Below are 16,968 nucleotides of genomic sequence, written 5' to 3'. Positions count from 1 at the left end.
AGGCTGGTCTCGAACTCCTGGCTTCAGGTGATCCAACCGCCTCAACCTCCCAAAGTTCTGGGATTACAGGAATGAGCCACCATGCCCAGCCCCATCTTATTTTTTAATGCATTTTGAGGTAGATTGTAGACATCACCCACAAACACTTCATCATGCATATATATAATATGTTTACTTTTTTTTTAATGAGATGAGATCTTCCCATGTTTCCTAGGCTGATCTTGAACTTCTGGATTCAAGCTGTCCTCCCGCCTCAGCATCACACATAGCTGGAACTATAGGCACATTGCCACTGCCCAACTACAATTTTTTTTTAATTTGAGACAGAGTCTCTGTCATGAAGTTTGGAGTACAGTGATGCAGTTGTAGCTTACTGCAGCCTCAGTCTCCTGGGCTCAAGCAGTCCTCCTGCCTCTAGCCTCCTGAGTAGCTGGGACCACTTGAGTACTGTGCACCACCACGCCCAGCTAATTTTTAAATTTTTTTGTGGAGACGGGTTTTGCTACATTGTCCAGGGTGGTCTCAAACTTCTGGCCTCAAGCAATCCTCCCACCTTGGCCTCCCAAAGTGGGGTAATAGGCATGAGCCACTGTAACTCACCTAATTCTTTTTTCTGTAAAGTTTACACACAGTGAAATGCACAAAATTAAGGTATACCATTAAGTGAGTTTTGAGGGAAATATACCTGTGTAACCTAAACCTTTATCAGTTTATACAAGATAGCATCATTCCAGATTGTTACTTCTGTACTCCTTTTTTATTCAGTCCAGTACCCATTACCCCAGAGGCTGTCACCTTTTGATTGTTTTCACTCAAGATTACTTGCACCTGTTCGTGAACTTGAATCACACAGTATGGACTCTTGTGTAAACCTTCTGTGACTAAGCATGTGCATTGTTCTTGAGATTCATCCCTGTTGTTTCAGATATCGGTAGATCATTCCTTTTTGTTACTGGGTAGTATTCCATTGTCTGAACATACCACAGTTTAGGCATTCTCCCCCTGATGAACACATGGCAGTTTTACAGTGTTGGCTATTACAGGCCAGAGCATGGTGGCTCATGCCTGTAATCTGAATACTTCAGGAGGCCAAGGCTGGAGGATCGCTTGAGCCCCAGGAGTTCAAAGTTACAGTGAATTATGATCACGCCACTGCATTCCAGCATGGGCGACAGAGGGAGTCCCTGTCTTAAATAAATAAATAGTTGGCTAATAGAAATAAAACTGCTTTTTATTATAAAAAGGATTGTACACTTTTTTTTGTTTTTTTTGTTTTTTTTGTTTTTTTTGAGACGGAGTCTCGCTCTGTCGCCCAGGCTGGAGTGCAGTGGTGCAATCTCGGCTCACTGCAATTTCCGCCTCCCAGGTTCACGCCATTTTCCTGCCTCAGCCTCCCAAGTAGCTGGGACCACAGGCGACCACCACCATGCCCAGCTAATTTTTTTTGTATTTTTAGTAGAGACGGGGTTTCACTGTGTTAGCCAGGATGGTTTCGATCTTCTGACCTCGTGATCTGCCCACCTCGGCCTCCCAAAGTGCTGGGATTACAGGCGTGAGCCACCTTGCCCAGCCAGCTTGTACAAGTCTTTGCACAGACATTTGTTTTGAATTTTTTTGGTCATATTATGGGTATGTGTTTAGTTTAGAAACTGCTAGACCTTTTCTCAAAGTGGTTGTACCATAGTTACATTCCCACCAGTAGCTTTGAAGGTTGCTTTTCATTCTTGCCAACATTGTTGTCAGACTTTTAAATCTGACCATTCTGATGGATATGTAGTGGTATTTAAAATTTCATCAAAATTTTTAAAAATAATAAAATTTCATCAAAATTAAAAAGTTTAGTTGAATGCAAATTGAAGCTACAATGAAAAATCTGAGTTTTTTCTTTTCTGATTTGTGTTTTTGTATATTATCCCAAAAATCTTTACCTAAAGTTACAGAGATTTTCTTTTTTTGTTTGTTCTTTTTTATTTGAGACTGAGTCTCTGTCACTCAGGCTGGAGTGCAATGGCACAATCTCGGCTCACTGCAACCTCCACCTCCTGTATTCAAGCGATTCTCCTTCCTCAGCCTCCAGAGTGGCTGGGAGTACAGGCGCCCACCACCACACCCAGCTCATTTTTTTTGTTATTTTTAGTAGAAAGGGGTTTTCACCATGTTGGCCAGGCTGATCTCGAATTCCTGACCTCAAGTGATCCCTCTGCCTTGGCCTCCCAAAGTGCTGGGATTACAGGTGTGAGCCACCACGCCTGGCCTTCTCCTGTTTTCTTCCTAGGAATTCTATAGTTTTAGCTTTCACATGTAGGTCTATGGTTTATTTTGAGTTAATTTTTGTTTACAGTGTGAGATAAAGGTTAAAGTTTTTTAATATGCATGTGCAGTTGTTCTAGTACCATATGTTGAAAAGATTTTTCTTTTCCCATTGAATTACTTTGGTAACTTTGTTGAAAATCAATTAAGCATATATGTATAGGGATATTTCTGAACTCTAAATTATCTTCCATTAATCTACAGAATTTGTATCAAATACACTATTGTCTTTACTATTGTAGCTTTAAAAAAGTCTTAAAATCTGAGAGGGAGAGTCCTCTTCCCCAAAAGAGTTTTAAGTGTTTTGGTTGTTTTAGGTCCTTCGTACTTCTATATGAATTTTAGCATCCATGTCACATTTTGCTTAGAATTGTATTAAAAATCTATATATAATTCAACTGTGGGAAATTACTATTTTAATAGTGTTGAATCTTGCAGTCAATAATAATGGTATATATCCTCATTTACTTACATCTTTAGTTTCTTTCACCAGGATTTTGTAGTTTTTATCACACAGGTCTTGCATGTGTCTTATAATTCCAAAGTATTTTATGTTCCAGTACGCTTTAAATATTGAATTGTTTGGCTGGGAGTGGTGGCTTATACCTGTAATCCCAGCACTTTGGGAGGCCGAGGTGGGAGGTCACCTGAGGTCAGGAGTTAAAGACCAGCCTGGCCAACATGGCAAAACCCCATCTCTACTAAAAATACAAAAATTAGCCAGGTGTGGTGGTGGGCGCTTGTAATCCCAGCTATTTGGTAGGCTAAGGCAGGCAGAATCGCTCGATCCCAGGAGGCGGAGGTTGCAGTGAGCCGAGATCGTGCCATTGCACTTCAGCCTGGGCAACCAGAGTGAGACTCCATCTTGAAAAGAAAAAAAAAATTATTTGGCCAGGTGTGGTACCTCACACCTGTAATCCCAGCACTTTGGGAGGCAGAGGCGGGCAGATCACAAGGTCAGGAGTTGGAGACCAGCCTGGCCAACATGGTGAAACCTCATCTGTACTAAAAATACAAAAAAAAAAAAAAAAAAAAAAAATTAACCAGGCATGCTGGCTTATGCCTGCAGTCCCAGCTACTCGGGCGGCTGAGGCAAGATAATCGCTTGAACCTGGAAGGCGGAGGTCGTAGTGAGCCGAGATTGCACCACTGCACTCCAGCCTGGGCGACAGAGTGAAACTCCATCTCAAAAAAAAAAAAAATTATTTTTATTTCATTTTTCAGTTGCTTGTTGCTAATACATAGAAATGCACTTGTAAAACACCGGCCTTGTGGCTGGGTACGCTGGCTCACTCCTTTAATGCCAGCACTTTGGGAAGCTGAGTCAGGGAGATCACTTGATCCCAGGAGCTGGAGACCAGCTGGGCAACATGGTGAAACCCTGTCTCTACAAAAAATTACTCGGATGTGGTGGCATATACCCATAGCCCCAGCTACTTGGGAGGCTGAGGTAACAGGATCACTTGAGCCCGGAAAGTCAAGGCTACCCTGAACCATGATTGTGCCACTGCTCTCCAGCCTGGGCGAAAGAATGAGAAATCCTTTCTCAAAAAAAAAAAGACAGTTGACCTTGTGTTCTGCAGTCTTGCTAAATTTACTTGTTAGTTCTTTTAGCTTTTTTATATGTTCCTTAATATTTTCTATATACAGGATCATGTCATCCATCCTTAGAAAACAGCTTTACTTGTTTTTTTCCAATCTATATGGCTTTTATTGTTATTAGTGCTTTATATCCGGGCTAGGTCTTCTAGTAAAATGTTGAATAAAAGTAGTGAAAATGGACATTCTTGCCTTCTTTCTGATTTTAGGGTAAAGGTGTTTAGTCTTTTACCATAAATTATTATGTAAATTGTTGGTTATTCATAGATACCCTTTCTCAGATTGACTGAGCTCTCTTCCATTCCTAATTTACTAAGAGTTTATATCAGGAATGGGTATGGATGATTGCCAAAAACTTGTTTCTGTATCTACTGATCTAATATATTCTGTTAATGGAGTGAATAACACTAATTGATCTTTTAATGTTAAATCGGCCAGGCACAGTGACTGATGCCTGTAATCCCAGCACTTTGGGAGGCCGAGGTGGGCAGATCACCTGAGGTTGGGAGTTTGAGACCAGCCTGACCCACATGGAGAAACTCCGTCTCTACTAAAAATACAAAAATTACCCAGGCATGGTGGTGCATGCCTGTAATCCCAGCTACTTGGGAGGCTGAGGCAGGAGAATCACTTGAACCCAGGAGGTGGAAGCTGTGGTGAGCCAAGATTGTGCCATTGCACTCCAGCCTGGACAACAAGAGTGAAACTCCATCTCAAAAAAAAAAAAAAGTTAAACCAACCTTGCATAGCTATTAAACCCATTTTGTGGTCATATTTTTGCATTTTGTTGTCCTTTTTGCATTGCTGGGTTCAATTTGCTAATATTTCATTATGGATTTTTATATCTGGTTTATGAATGATTTTGGTTTTTATTTTTTTTATCATAATGTCTTCGTGTGGTTTTGTTATCAGGATAGTGTTAACCTCATAAATTGAGTTGATATGTTCTTCATTCTCTTCTATTTCTTAAAGAGTTTGTTTAGATCAGTATTATTTCTTCCTTGAAGCCACCTGGGCTTCACGGCACATAGACTGGTTGAGCTTAGGAGTTCGAGACTAGCATGGCCAACATGGCAAGACCCTATCTCTACAAAAAATAAAAAAATTATCTGGGCATGGTTGTGCACACCTGTAGTGCCAGCTTCTTGGGAGCCTGAGGTAGGAGGATTGCTTGAGCTCACTGCAAGGCTGCAGTAAGCCAGCCTGGGCAACACAGTGGGATTTTATCTAAAAAAAAATTATTTTTGTAATGTGTAATAAGTGAGTCCTACAGGCAGAGAGAAGTTAACGTTTGTAGATATGAACTGTTGCATGAGATGTATAGAAAAGTAGCAACTTCTGCAGGAAATTTTAAATGTATGGCAGGATTATAGTTTATAGAACTTACCCACTGAAGAATTTCTAGGCTGGGCGCTGTGGCTCACGCCTGTAATCCCAACACTTTGAGAGGCTGAGGCAGGCAGATCACATGAGGTCAGGAGTTCGAGACCAGCCTGGCCAACATGGCAAAAAGCCTGGGCTGGAGTGCAATGGCGTGATCTCAGCTCACTGCAACCTCTGCCTCCCAGGTTCAAGGAATTCTGCCTCAGCTTCCTGAGTAGCTGAGATTATAGGTGCCCACCACCATGCCTGGCTAATTTTTGTATTTTAGTATAGATGGGGTTTCAGCATGTTGGGCCAGGCTGGTCTTGAACTCCTGACCTCATGATCTTCCCGCTTTGGCCTCCCAAAGTGCTGGGATTACAGGCGTGAGCCACCGCGCCCAGCCGCCCCAGCCTCATTTTAATTTCCAAAGCAATATCTTTTTATTTAACATATACTTGTTGAAATTCTATATGTGTTAGGATTTTCCCCCCAGTAGCATGAATTATATGGTTTCCACATGATACAGAGCATAGTGTCTAGCGACAATAGACCTCAGTAAACATTTATGGAATAACTCACTAAATGAATATATTATGTTGAACCATCTGAAATTGTCATTTTTAAAGGTCAAAATGGTTAAATATCAGCAATTCAATATTCAACAAATATATTAACAATAAGATTCATTCCAATATAAAAGAGAAAATACATATTACTCCTTGACACTGTATCAATGTGTAAAATTTTCTTTCATTAGACTGCAAAACTTGACTTTTCTCTTTTTTGTCTACCAGGAAACACGAAATTATCCAGAATCATATCCACAACTGCCAAGGGATGAAACAGTGGAGAATCCTCATCTCCAGAAGCACATTTTGGAATTAGCATCCATTCTGGATGTTCGAAACGTGTTCTTTGAGAATACCATTGATGACTATTAAAACAAAAACCCTCTTGTCGAAACAAGTTTTCATTTTCCACAAATTTTAAATGGTGCAGTTTTCTAATGTGATAAGACACATAGTGGTGTTACTTAGTTTTTATTTTTTAATTTAGGGCCACCATTTTAAAAACAAACTGAGAAAAAAAAAGTTCACACTTTTAGGGCAACTGTTTTAAAATGCAACCTTTCAGGTCTTTTAAAATCTTAATCTTGGAATTTTTATTTTTTGATTTTGAGGGATGGATATTTACCTCCAACTTCTAATCCTACACTCAAATAGTCACTATTCTCACCCTGAGAAGAAAAAAACATTTATTTTTGTATAATGAGGTAAATCCAACTCTTATACTAGGACCTAAGTTAAATGTCTGGATTTGGAAGTATGTAATCGTTCGTAATGATGAAGCTAGCCACCATGGACTACTGAAAATCAGGAACAGAGTCCCTCCATAATATATTTTTTCTCATTCCAACTTAGCTGGTAGAAAAATGTTTGATTCTTTGAAAGATGATCAAGCCAGTTTTTGAAATCATTTAATTTCTTTCAATACTGTCATAATATCAGAAATTGGATTGAATTGCATCTGAAAGCTAGATCTTAATTGAGGACTTGAGATGGTAAATATTACTTGGAATGTATGAGTATTGTGTTATGAAATTTATTTGCATATTTTCTTTTCTTTGTAGTCTGTGAATGCTGGAAATGAAAAAGGACACAACTTTGAAATATTTCAGTCAAAAAACCATGTTATTGGTTTCATGATACAATGTCTCCAATAGGAATTCTATTTAAACTCTTGGTTTATGAGATCACATTTAAAGACTGGATTTATGTCGGTGGCATAAAGTTTTAATTTTTTGCCTCATTGAAATTTATGAGACTTCAAAGTCAGAGATGTTTTAAATTTTGGTAAGGGGTAACTGGATGTTATGAAACCTAAAATGTAAGTTGGTTTTGCATTGACAATTTGGAAATAAGATTTATTAACATTTCCTGTATTTAGTGTTTTATATTCATGCACAAAATTTTTATTATCTTAAATAGGACTCAGTGTATATTATAAAGATTTTTCTTTTTTGTATTTTCCTTCCCTGTCATTCCCTTTATAATTTCACAGTCACTTACTATGAAGTTCTCCCCTCCTTTTTGATGACCCAGCATTCAGTTTCAGAAATCTATGAATGAAAAGGCCTGATACCTAATTTTCTGTACAGGATCACATCTGGCAGTCCCAGGGGAAGTGAGGTGATTGCTTGTGATATCTCTTTCCCATGGCCCTAGGTAAATTTTACTCTATTTTTTTTTTTTTTTTTTTTTGAGACAGAGTCTCGCTCTTGTTGCCCAGGTTGGAGTGCAGTGGCGCTATCTCGGCTCACTGCAACCTCTGCCTCCCAGGTTCAAGCGATTTTCCTGCCTTAGCCTCCCGAGTAGCTGGGATTACAGGTGCCCGACACCATGCCCGGCTAATTTTTGTATTTTTAGTAGAGATGGGGTTTCACCATGTCGGTCAGGCTGGTCTTTAACTCCTGACCTTGTGATCTGCCCACCTCAGCATCCTAAAGTGCTGGGATTACAGGCGTGAGTGACTGCACCTGGCCATTATTTTTAACTTGGTTTTCATTTCTGGCATAGAGACTAATTTGGGTCTAAGTTATTCCCATTCCTGCTCTGATTTGCTGATTTTTCAAACCTGAAGTCCGAAGTTACTGTTTTGGGGTTTGGGGACTTGGGGGAGTATTCCGTTTACTTTTTTTTTTTTTTTTTTTTTTTTAATTAAGAGACAGGGTCTTGCTCTGTTGTCCAGGCTGGGGTGCAGTGGTACGTTCATGGCTCACTGCAGCCTCAAATTCCTGGACTCAGGCAGTCCTCCCACCTCAGCCTCCCAAGTAGCTGGGACTACAGGCATGCGCCACTGTGCTTGGCTAATTTTCTTTATTTTTTAATTTTTTGTAGAGACGTGTTCTCACTTTGTTGAGCAGGCTGGCCTCAAACTCCTGGGCTCAAGTGATCCTCCTGCTTCAGCCTCCCAAAATGCTAGGATTACAGATGTGAGTCACTGTACCTGGCCTGTTTACGTTTTTTAAAATATTTTTGTTTGTTCTTTCAAACAGTATTTCAGAAAGCTTGGGAAAAGTTACCCTGGAAAGAGATTTCCTTTGCTAGTGGGTTTTCATTTTCAGGTAAAGACTGCTTTCCTTTTTTTTCAGTATGCTTTCCTTTTTTTTCAGTAACTTAATAAACTTCATAGCTTTCCTTTAGTAACAGTGTTCATTGACCTACAGCAATAGACTATTTTCAGTTTTCTGACCTCTTGTTTCAATTCCCCTTAAGTCCTGTGCCAGTTATGCTCCTACCAACACAGAGTTTCCTGTCCTCTAATGTTTAAAATAGTATTTACTGTTCTGAGCTTTATCCTTCCCTGTTAAGCATAAAGAACACTGGTCTGAGAACTAGGAGACCTAAGTTCTAGTCCTGGCTTTCCTGGTAACAGTATTATTCCCTTTGACAAGTGTCTTCATGTCTCTGCTTATTAGCACTGTCATCTGTAAAATGAAGAGGTTGGCCCAGGTTCTTTCTAACTCTGATTCTGTAATTTGGACTCTTGGTTCCAAAAATATTGATTTCCCCACTCCAGCCACCAAGAGAACTATTTGCCCTGTTTGTAGTGTACACAACATTTTCTTTTGTAGGTCACATTTACTTAGATTTTGTTCAAGAAAATCTGGGCCCCACTTAGCTGTTTTAGAAACTAGTGCAGACGGAGACTCTCCTGAGGAAATTAGAGCTTTTATGATTAGAAACATGTTTGTCTAAAAATGAGGGTCTTAGAAATCACAACATTGACCCTCATGACATTGCCTCTTAAGCTAGTAGTGTAATTCCTTACAGGTAGTTAAAAACCTAAAGTGGACTGAAGTGATCTTGAATCTTCAAAGAGAGGAAAACTGTGCTGGAAAATGTTATTGTTTCATTGATGCCTTCAGAAAAATGCGTATTAAACGACGACTATACTCCAGATTTTCTTCTGGGCATTGGGGAAGCAAACAAAGTAGACTTAAAAATCCTCGTGTTCATGAAGCTTACATTCTAGTAGGAGGAGTAAGGCACTAAACATAAGTAATTCATGTTAGAAAATGTTAAGTAGGATGGAAAAGTTTAGATTATGGTAAGGTAAATCTTTTGTTTGTTTTCTTAAGGATAATGTTTAAAAGAGTGATGAAGCCGGGCATAGTAACATGCCCCTATTAGTCCCAGCTACCTGAGAGGCTGAGGTGGGAGGGTCACTTGAGCCCAGGAGTTTGTGGCTGCAGTGAGCTGTGATTGTACCACTGCACTCCAGCCTGGATGACAAAGCAAGACCTCATCTCTGGAAAAAAAAGAAAAAGTGATGATCAGGGTAGGCTTCATTAGGAAGGTCACATTTGCAATGAATACTGTTGTCTTTACTTTTTATCATGAAAGTTTTAAATATACAGTTTTTTTTTGTTTTTTGTTTTTGAGATGGAGTTTCGCTCTTGTTACTCAGGCTGGAGTGTGGTGGCGGGATCTCCGCTCACTGCAACCTCTGCCTCCCGGTTTCAAGTGATTCTCCTGCCTCAGCCTCCTCAGTAGCTGGGATTACAGGCATGCACCACCACACCCAGCTAATTTTGTATTTTGAGATGGAGTTCTACCATGCTGGTCAGGCTGGTCTCCAACTCCTGACTTCAGGTGATCTGCCAGCCTCGGCCTCCCAAAGTGCTGGGATTACAGGCATGAGCCACCACGCCCAGCCTAAACATACAGTTTAATAAACCCTCCTTGTACCTCACCCAGCTTCTGTAGTTCTTTAATCAAGGGAGAATTATGTAAAAGGACAGTTGCCCAATGGGCTTGAGCTGATAGTGGCAAAAAATTTCATTTTTTTAAAGTGCATACCACCTGCCCTTTATAAATATAAAAAATTTAAGCCCTAATGTATTTAATTTTATTATTCATAAAAATTTAAATATAGGAACTAAGAACAGAGCAAAGCAAAGGGAAAAATCACTCATTTGTTTTCAAATTGCACAAATTCTCCCTGGAGATTCTGATACAGTCTCTCATCTCTCTTAAGTATCATTATAAACAACATAGAAAGCATAACACTGCAAGAAGTCAGTTATACACAAAACAAAATGAAGCACAGTGAAATTTTCTCTTTATCTGTGTATTTCTGAAGTTGGTAAAGCAACTATCTTCTCTATTTTACAGAAGAGAAAGCTGAGACCCATAGTGATGGTCTAGTGATAGAGCTAGAACTAAAACTCAGATCTCCTCATCTCAGCCCAGTCTTCTCAGTAGCTCAGACTGCTTTCTATAATGAACAAGAAAGAATAATTAGGGATTTGTATTTTGGCACAGAACAGTATCAAATTTTTATTATAAAAATCCACAAGTCTGACATTTTATCTTTTATTCTAGCCAGGATGTATCCTTCATATACATGTGTGTGTTTCTCCTAGAAAGTGGTGCTCTTAAACCTCTCAAAGCACAGAATTTATTGTACTCTCTTTATTTTTACCAAATTGAAATGTTTTAGGATTTCAGAAGCAAAGTGCAATCCAATTGTGGCTGGAGTTTTCCTGATAGAGGATCCAGGTGGTTCCCTCCCTTCCAAATTCTGGCTACTGCCCTTTATTTCCTTTGTGCAATAGAATTCCCTGAAACAGATTAGGTGGTAATTGTACTGAATTTAGTCAGGATAATGGGAAAAGCGACAAATCAGATTTATGTATTAGGTATTAAGGAGCTTTCTGTAGCACTCTCCTCCAGGTTTAATCTCCTCTGACATGTGTGATTTAGTAACTTTCTGTCTCTGAGAAGCAGTTTGGACCCAGTTGGAAAATCTAATTTCTGGAGACTTGTAATCAGCTTGATATACAGAAAACATTCTGGACTGGAAATATAGTCAGGTACCAAGGTCTGCTAACTTGGCCATTGCCAGTGATTCAAAACCACCTCCCCACCCTGAGTGAGTAAAAGATTTGATACGAATATGAATGCTATGAGTCTTCTGGTGATATTTTGAGTGTGTATGTTCCTGTGTGTGTTTGGAAAGCATAAGAGGATATTTACCTTGAGGGCTCTTTTGTTGACCTTATTTATTTGAAATTCTTATTTTATTTGTAATGGCATATGTATATTTTTGTGATGCTACATGCAATCTCTGTGTATACTTTTTGTATATATGTGTACATATTTGTAAATATATTGGTATGCAATGATACAGTATGTGTATATTATGTACCCATACCCATTGTGGGCTGAATTTATTTAAGTTCTGTGAGGACATCCTAGTGGCATTGTTCATGCTGCTGTAATTAGGTTGTGGCTGTATCTCATTCATAAGTCTCTATTTTGAGGGGCTTGTGTTTGGATAAAATGGGCTAATTTGGAGTTGAAATTAGGATATGAAGATCTTGACAGAAAGCTGGATATTCTTAGCTTTAAAATCACCTGCAAATTTTTATTTAAACTGATGATAAATTAGTGATGTAAACCTGAAAAACCTAAGTATGTGAAACTGAGACACCAGCAGATTCTGAAGCTGTAGTAGTCCTTTATTTTCTTGATCCATGTTTAAGTATTATTACTGAGTAAATTATAGTGGGGCTTAATAGGCAGTGGAAAACAAATTGCTTTGATCACATTTTAAAACGTAGGAAAATGTCCATTAAATAGGGGAAATATATTCCCAGTTGTCATTTTTATGCCTCATACTGAATTTTGATTTTGGAACAATTTTTTTTCATCAGTGTGCCTCGTTTTATGTGTCTCTGTGAGGCAGAAAAGGGGGCATTAGCTAAGGGACGGCCTAACTTAAGTAAGGCAGGATTTAATGAGGAACAGGAGGTTGTTAATTTGTATATTTGCAGCAGCTATGATTAATTTAGTCCTGTCTTGGCATTTCTAGCTATAGATTTTTTCTTATTGGACTTGCATATCAAAGGTGAGTAGGCTCATCTGAGAAAATGCTTCCACTGAATAAAATGCCTCCACTCGTATTGCTGTGTCTCTATGAGACCACTTGTGTTCTGCAAGTTGATGATATATTCACACATGAAGTAGAGTTTTTAATATTAGATGCATGGTGTGCTATAAAAATCTGGGCCTTCAAACCTCTCCCAAGGATGATAGGGTTGGGGAGGATAAGAGGATAGTAAATATGTGCAGTGCCAATTTGTGAACCTATAGAATGTTGCCAAGTATCAATGTTTGGTTACTTCAGACATATTTATTTGCATGAAAGAGTGTAGGAGATGTTTAATATACACTTAAATACATTCACTGCAGAAATTAAGTAGAGGTTATTTTTGCATGATAAAATGTAACTGCAAAGCAACTTTTTACACCAATATTCTTTGGAAGATTAAATCTCTCTGATCCAATATTAAATTATCTTAAAATAGAGAAATTATCTCAGGAGTCAGTTTTACCACCCAAAAAGTGTTACATTTGCTGATTCATTGTATTTTAAATAAAACAGCCAACTATTCCTAACACTTTTCAATTACAGTATTTAGAAATAATTATAACAGCCTTTTTCTTGAATAAATATTAAAATTTGGTAATTTATTATTTCTGAAAAATCAGTGAAAACATCCATAGGATCTGATGCTCTGTTGCTTGAATAACCAAATCATTGTTTTTGCACTGGAGAGTAGTAGAGCAGATAATGTACCATTTAAAATTCATGGAACTGACTCAGGCTCCTTGTGGACATTAATTTGAGGACAGTAGTGGTAACGAAAAGTACAGTAGAAAAGACTTGACATAGTGAATGTGACCTCTAACCCCAGCCGTTGTAAAGCCAATAACTTTGAGGTTGAATAAGGTAAAACTTGCTTAGAAAACCCAGCTCTTTCCCTTTAGTCTCCTGCGCTCTTATACATTGATACTTTACACCTATTTTTGCTGTACCTCTCAGTCTTTCCTGGATAATGGGACCATTTTACTTTAAAAAAAAAAAAGAAAAAAAGCGATTCATCTTCCTCAAACTAGAATTTCAAAGCCTAATACTACACTGTGTTCCAATTTCATTGAGTTTTGAACAAAAGACTTAAGCATGCCTTGTGTTTAAGGAAAAATAATTGATGTGTGAATGGAATCAATCACCTATTGATGGGAAGGGTATCAGGACGATGTAGGGTGATCTGCCTTTAATTGGGTAGAGATAACTGTATTAAGTAAAACTAATTTGTTGGTGCCACAGAAATATTTCCTTTGGAATTCCGTAAATATGAAATTTTTTTTAAACTAAAATTGGCATTTTATACTTATTAGTTTAGTGTAATATTGACTTTTGAGAAGAATTCCAATTTTACATGACATTGTTATTTAATCACTGAAGAACCATTCTTAATTTTAAAATATTTTTGTTAATTTCTTTTACAGTTTTAAAAATTAATAATATTTTTATTTTTGAGATGGAGTTTCGCTCTTGTTGCCCAGGCTGGAATGCAATGGTGCGATCTCAGCTCACTGAAACCTCTGCCTCCTGGGTTCAAGAGATTCTCCTGCCTCAGCCTCCCAAGTAGCTGGGATTACAGGCGTGTGCCACCATGACCAGCTAATTTTATATTTTTAGTAGAGATGGGGTTTCACCATGTTGACTAGGTTAGTCTCGAACTCCTGACCTCAAGTGATCCACCCTCCTTGGCCTCCCAAAGGGCTGGGATTACAGGTGTGAGCCACTGTGCCCGGCCTAAAAAAAATCATTTTTTAATAGTTATCAGACTACTCTAATCAGTGTGATTTTTTAAACATACTTGGACAGTAGACTCAGTTTTTTTTTTTAAATAGTTTGAAGTCCATTATATTAAAACTACAAACTCACTTATTCAAGCCTAAATTTCATCATAGACTATAAATTGGGGATCAGTTTCCTATTTTGGTGGACAATTCCAGTCTACTAAGACAATCATCATCTTAGGTGTAATATTGTTTATTAAGACATAGGTAATTTTAGGTTTTATACTTCTCTCCTAGGCTTATGGAATGAAAGCTAATAGGCTGAGTTATATCACTTTCAGAATGAAATAGGGAATTATGGCTAGCCTTCTTACAGGTCTGCAGTAAATGATACTTAAATGTTTGTTACATCACTGATTTTCTTTTCTCTTCTGAAGCTGTTGTGAATGTCCACTTTGCCAGGATTGAAAGTTGAAATTTGTAAACATTACAGTTTGAACCATACATTTTCTCAAACATGAAATCAGTATGAATAAGTATAAAATTTGAAATGATCATATATGATAATCCCAAAAGTAAATACTTCCAAACCATAGAGGGATAACCACTGTATTTTTAAAAATATTATTCCCACCCTTCTTTGCATGCTATTAATTGCTTTTTTCCTAAATTAAAACTATGTATTGTGGTATATTAAAAATCTGCAGGAAAAATTTGCTTCAAGTGTTATAGCACAATAAGAATTTTTATTACTCAGGAGTTGGAGACCAGCCTGGGCAACACAGTGAAACCCTGTCTCTACTAAAAAAAAAAAAATTAGCCAGGCGTGGTGGTGTGTGCCTGTAATCCCAGCTACTTGGGAGGCTGAGGCAGGAGAATTGCTTGAACCTGGGAGGCGGACTTTGCAGTGAGCTGAGATCGTGCCATTGCACTCCAGCCTGGGCGACAGAGCGAGATGCCATTTCAAAAAAAAAAAAAAAAAAAATTTTATTACTGTTTCCTGAAAAATGGTTTTTGTTAACTCATTGATTATATCATTAAAAAGACCTTCTAATGGTTCAGTACAATAATTTAGAACTTGATTTGTGTGGCTTTTTATAGTTATCTGAATGCATTCCTTTTGCCATATAGACCATATGGCTAGTTCTACTGTTTTGTTTTGGTTTTTTTTTTTTGCTTGTTTGTAATAAACTTTGCTGTTCAATAATCAGAAAAACTTCTATTTTGGAGGATTCTTCCAGTTGAGGTAGAGATGTCTTACATAATAGGAAAGGCAGATACAAAGTCCTAACATTTTCATAGCAGAGTTTATAAGTAAAATAACTTATCCATATAGGTTATCTTCATTGTGTAGCACCAGTATAAACAATGGTTTCATTAATCATTGAATCAGATGAAGCAGTTATAAATCACTTTTTACCTTGTGCTAAGAATTACTGTAATTTCAGGCCACTTTATTATTTCCTCTGTAAGTTTCCATTGTAAGGTTGAGTTTCCCTTTTTTAATTCAAATCATCACTAAAGGTTAAGATAATCAAATAGGAGTTAAAATAAGTTATGTTTGATCTTTTTCCCTTGAAAATAATGGTGAACTTATTGTCTACATTCTGATTACTAGGCAGAAATGCACTTGTTTAAATCATAGCAGTAATTACATTTGGAGGATATAATTACTCGATTTTCTAGTGGTGTGAAATACTTAAAAATTGTGCTTGTCTGTAACTGAAATGTTATAGAATTGTAATACTATAGGGATTATAGAGTTATATTAGCTCTCAAGAGACTGAAGCACAATATTTTTCATGTAACAATTCTTATCCAAGTGCTGCTAATCTGTTGTGCAAATAATGAAGCTGTTTGGTTGCCTATATAGCTATTCACAAATCACTGTAATCTTTGAAACAATCTTGTTGTTCATTTGTATTAATATTTGGATATTGTGAGTTAATACTTTAGGAAAAAAAAAATCCATCGACTCAGCCCTGTTAGCAAAACTGTTTGGATTCATTAGTTTTTATATGTGTTAACAGTAGAATAAATTTTGAAGGGGCTATTTACTACCAATGACTAAGGGGAAAATTATACTGTCACTATCATTTGACTTGAACATTTGTGGTATTATCAAAGTCTTGTCAGTTGTGTTTTAAATTGCTTAAGCCATACGTTCTCTTAAACAGGATGTTTTTTGTTTTCTTCCTTTCTAGCAGCCTTTTTCTTCTTTGTTATAGTTAATCCTCCATAGATTTTAGAAACTGAGTTCTTGAAACATTTTATTTTCTTGAGTTCATCACTTTTGACTCTTGTATGAGATGTGATTTGTCATAAAAGATAGCCTTTCACTACTTCACTAAATGAATTTCAGAGTAAACACTGTGATTCTGCAGAGCGGATTCAGTAGGCTTTCCAATGTTTTCTCCTGCGATACAGTGCCTACCACCTTGAGGGCACTTCAATACTAGAGGATGAAAACTGAAACGTTTTGATGTTTATTGAATAACGAGATTAGAGAATATTTGATATTTGTTGTCAGTGTATTAAAGAAATTTTCACATTGATAAATGTTCTCTAGGAATGTGTCTACATTCATCAGGTGTGAACTCCTGTACATGAATTTTGTATCTTGAATCCACATATATATTAAGTGTATCATCAATATAAAAATAAACATTATTTGCTTAAAGTTTTTGGTACTTTTTCGGTATTGACAGCTGAACTGTTAGGGTTTGCTTCATTCACATATCTCAAAGGCTTTAAACTATCTTGGGGTTGATGCTTCTTGTTAGTTTGTAAATGTCTGAATCCTGGTTTTGGTTTTTCCGTGCCCTGCTCCTGGAACACGCGAAGGAAGGGGCTGTTGAAGAATTGGGTGGAATCTGCTTACTCTTGGGCTGGTGTTAAGTCTGGGGATGGCACCAGAGTTCCTTAAAGTGGAATGGCTGGCTTGGCACTGACGAGTTCAGGGACCTGACTTACGTTACTGATGTGGACCGTGACTTTTTGTTTGAGACAGTTTCACTCTTGGTGCCCAAGCTGGAGT

At 37.6% G+C, this 16,968-nt stretch overlaps 1 protein-coding gene across 2 annotated transcripts in view; it reads left to right on the top strand.

The window, feature by feature from the left end:
• Window positions 1-16,611, top strand: part of SCAI (suppressor of cancer cell invasion) — a 196,656-nt gene extending 180,045 nt beyond the window's left edge. For both annotated transcript variants that reach the window (XM_008006257.3, XM_037994006.2), the window contains one exon: window positions 6,069-16,611. In XM_008006257.3, the coding sequence (XP_008004448.1) occupies window positions 6,069-6,215 (147 nt within the window). In that variant the 3' untranslated portion in view covers window positions 6,216-16,611. The remainder of the gene's footprint in view (window positions 1-6,068) is intronic.
• Window positions 16,612-16,968: the final 357 nt, after the last annotated feature.

The sequence above is a fragment of the Chlorocebus sabaeus genome, chromosome 12, assembly GCF_047675955.1.
Source record: "Chlorocebus sabaeus isolate Y175 chromosome 12, mChlSab1.0.hap1, whole genome shotgun sequence".
Classification (NCBI taxonomy): domain Eukaryota; kingdom Metazoa; phylum Chordata; class Mammalia; order Primates; family Cercopithecidae; genus Chlorocebus; species Chlorocebus sabaeus.
The sequence above is the reverse complement of the archived record's forward strand: the minus strand, read 5'-3'. Positions and strand labels throughout refer to the sequence as shown.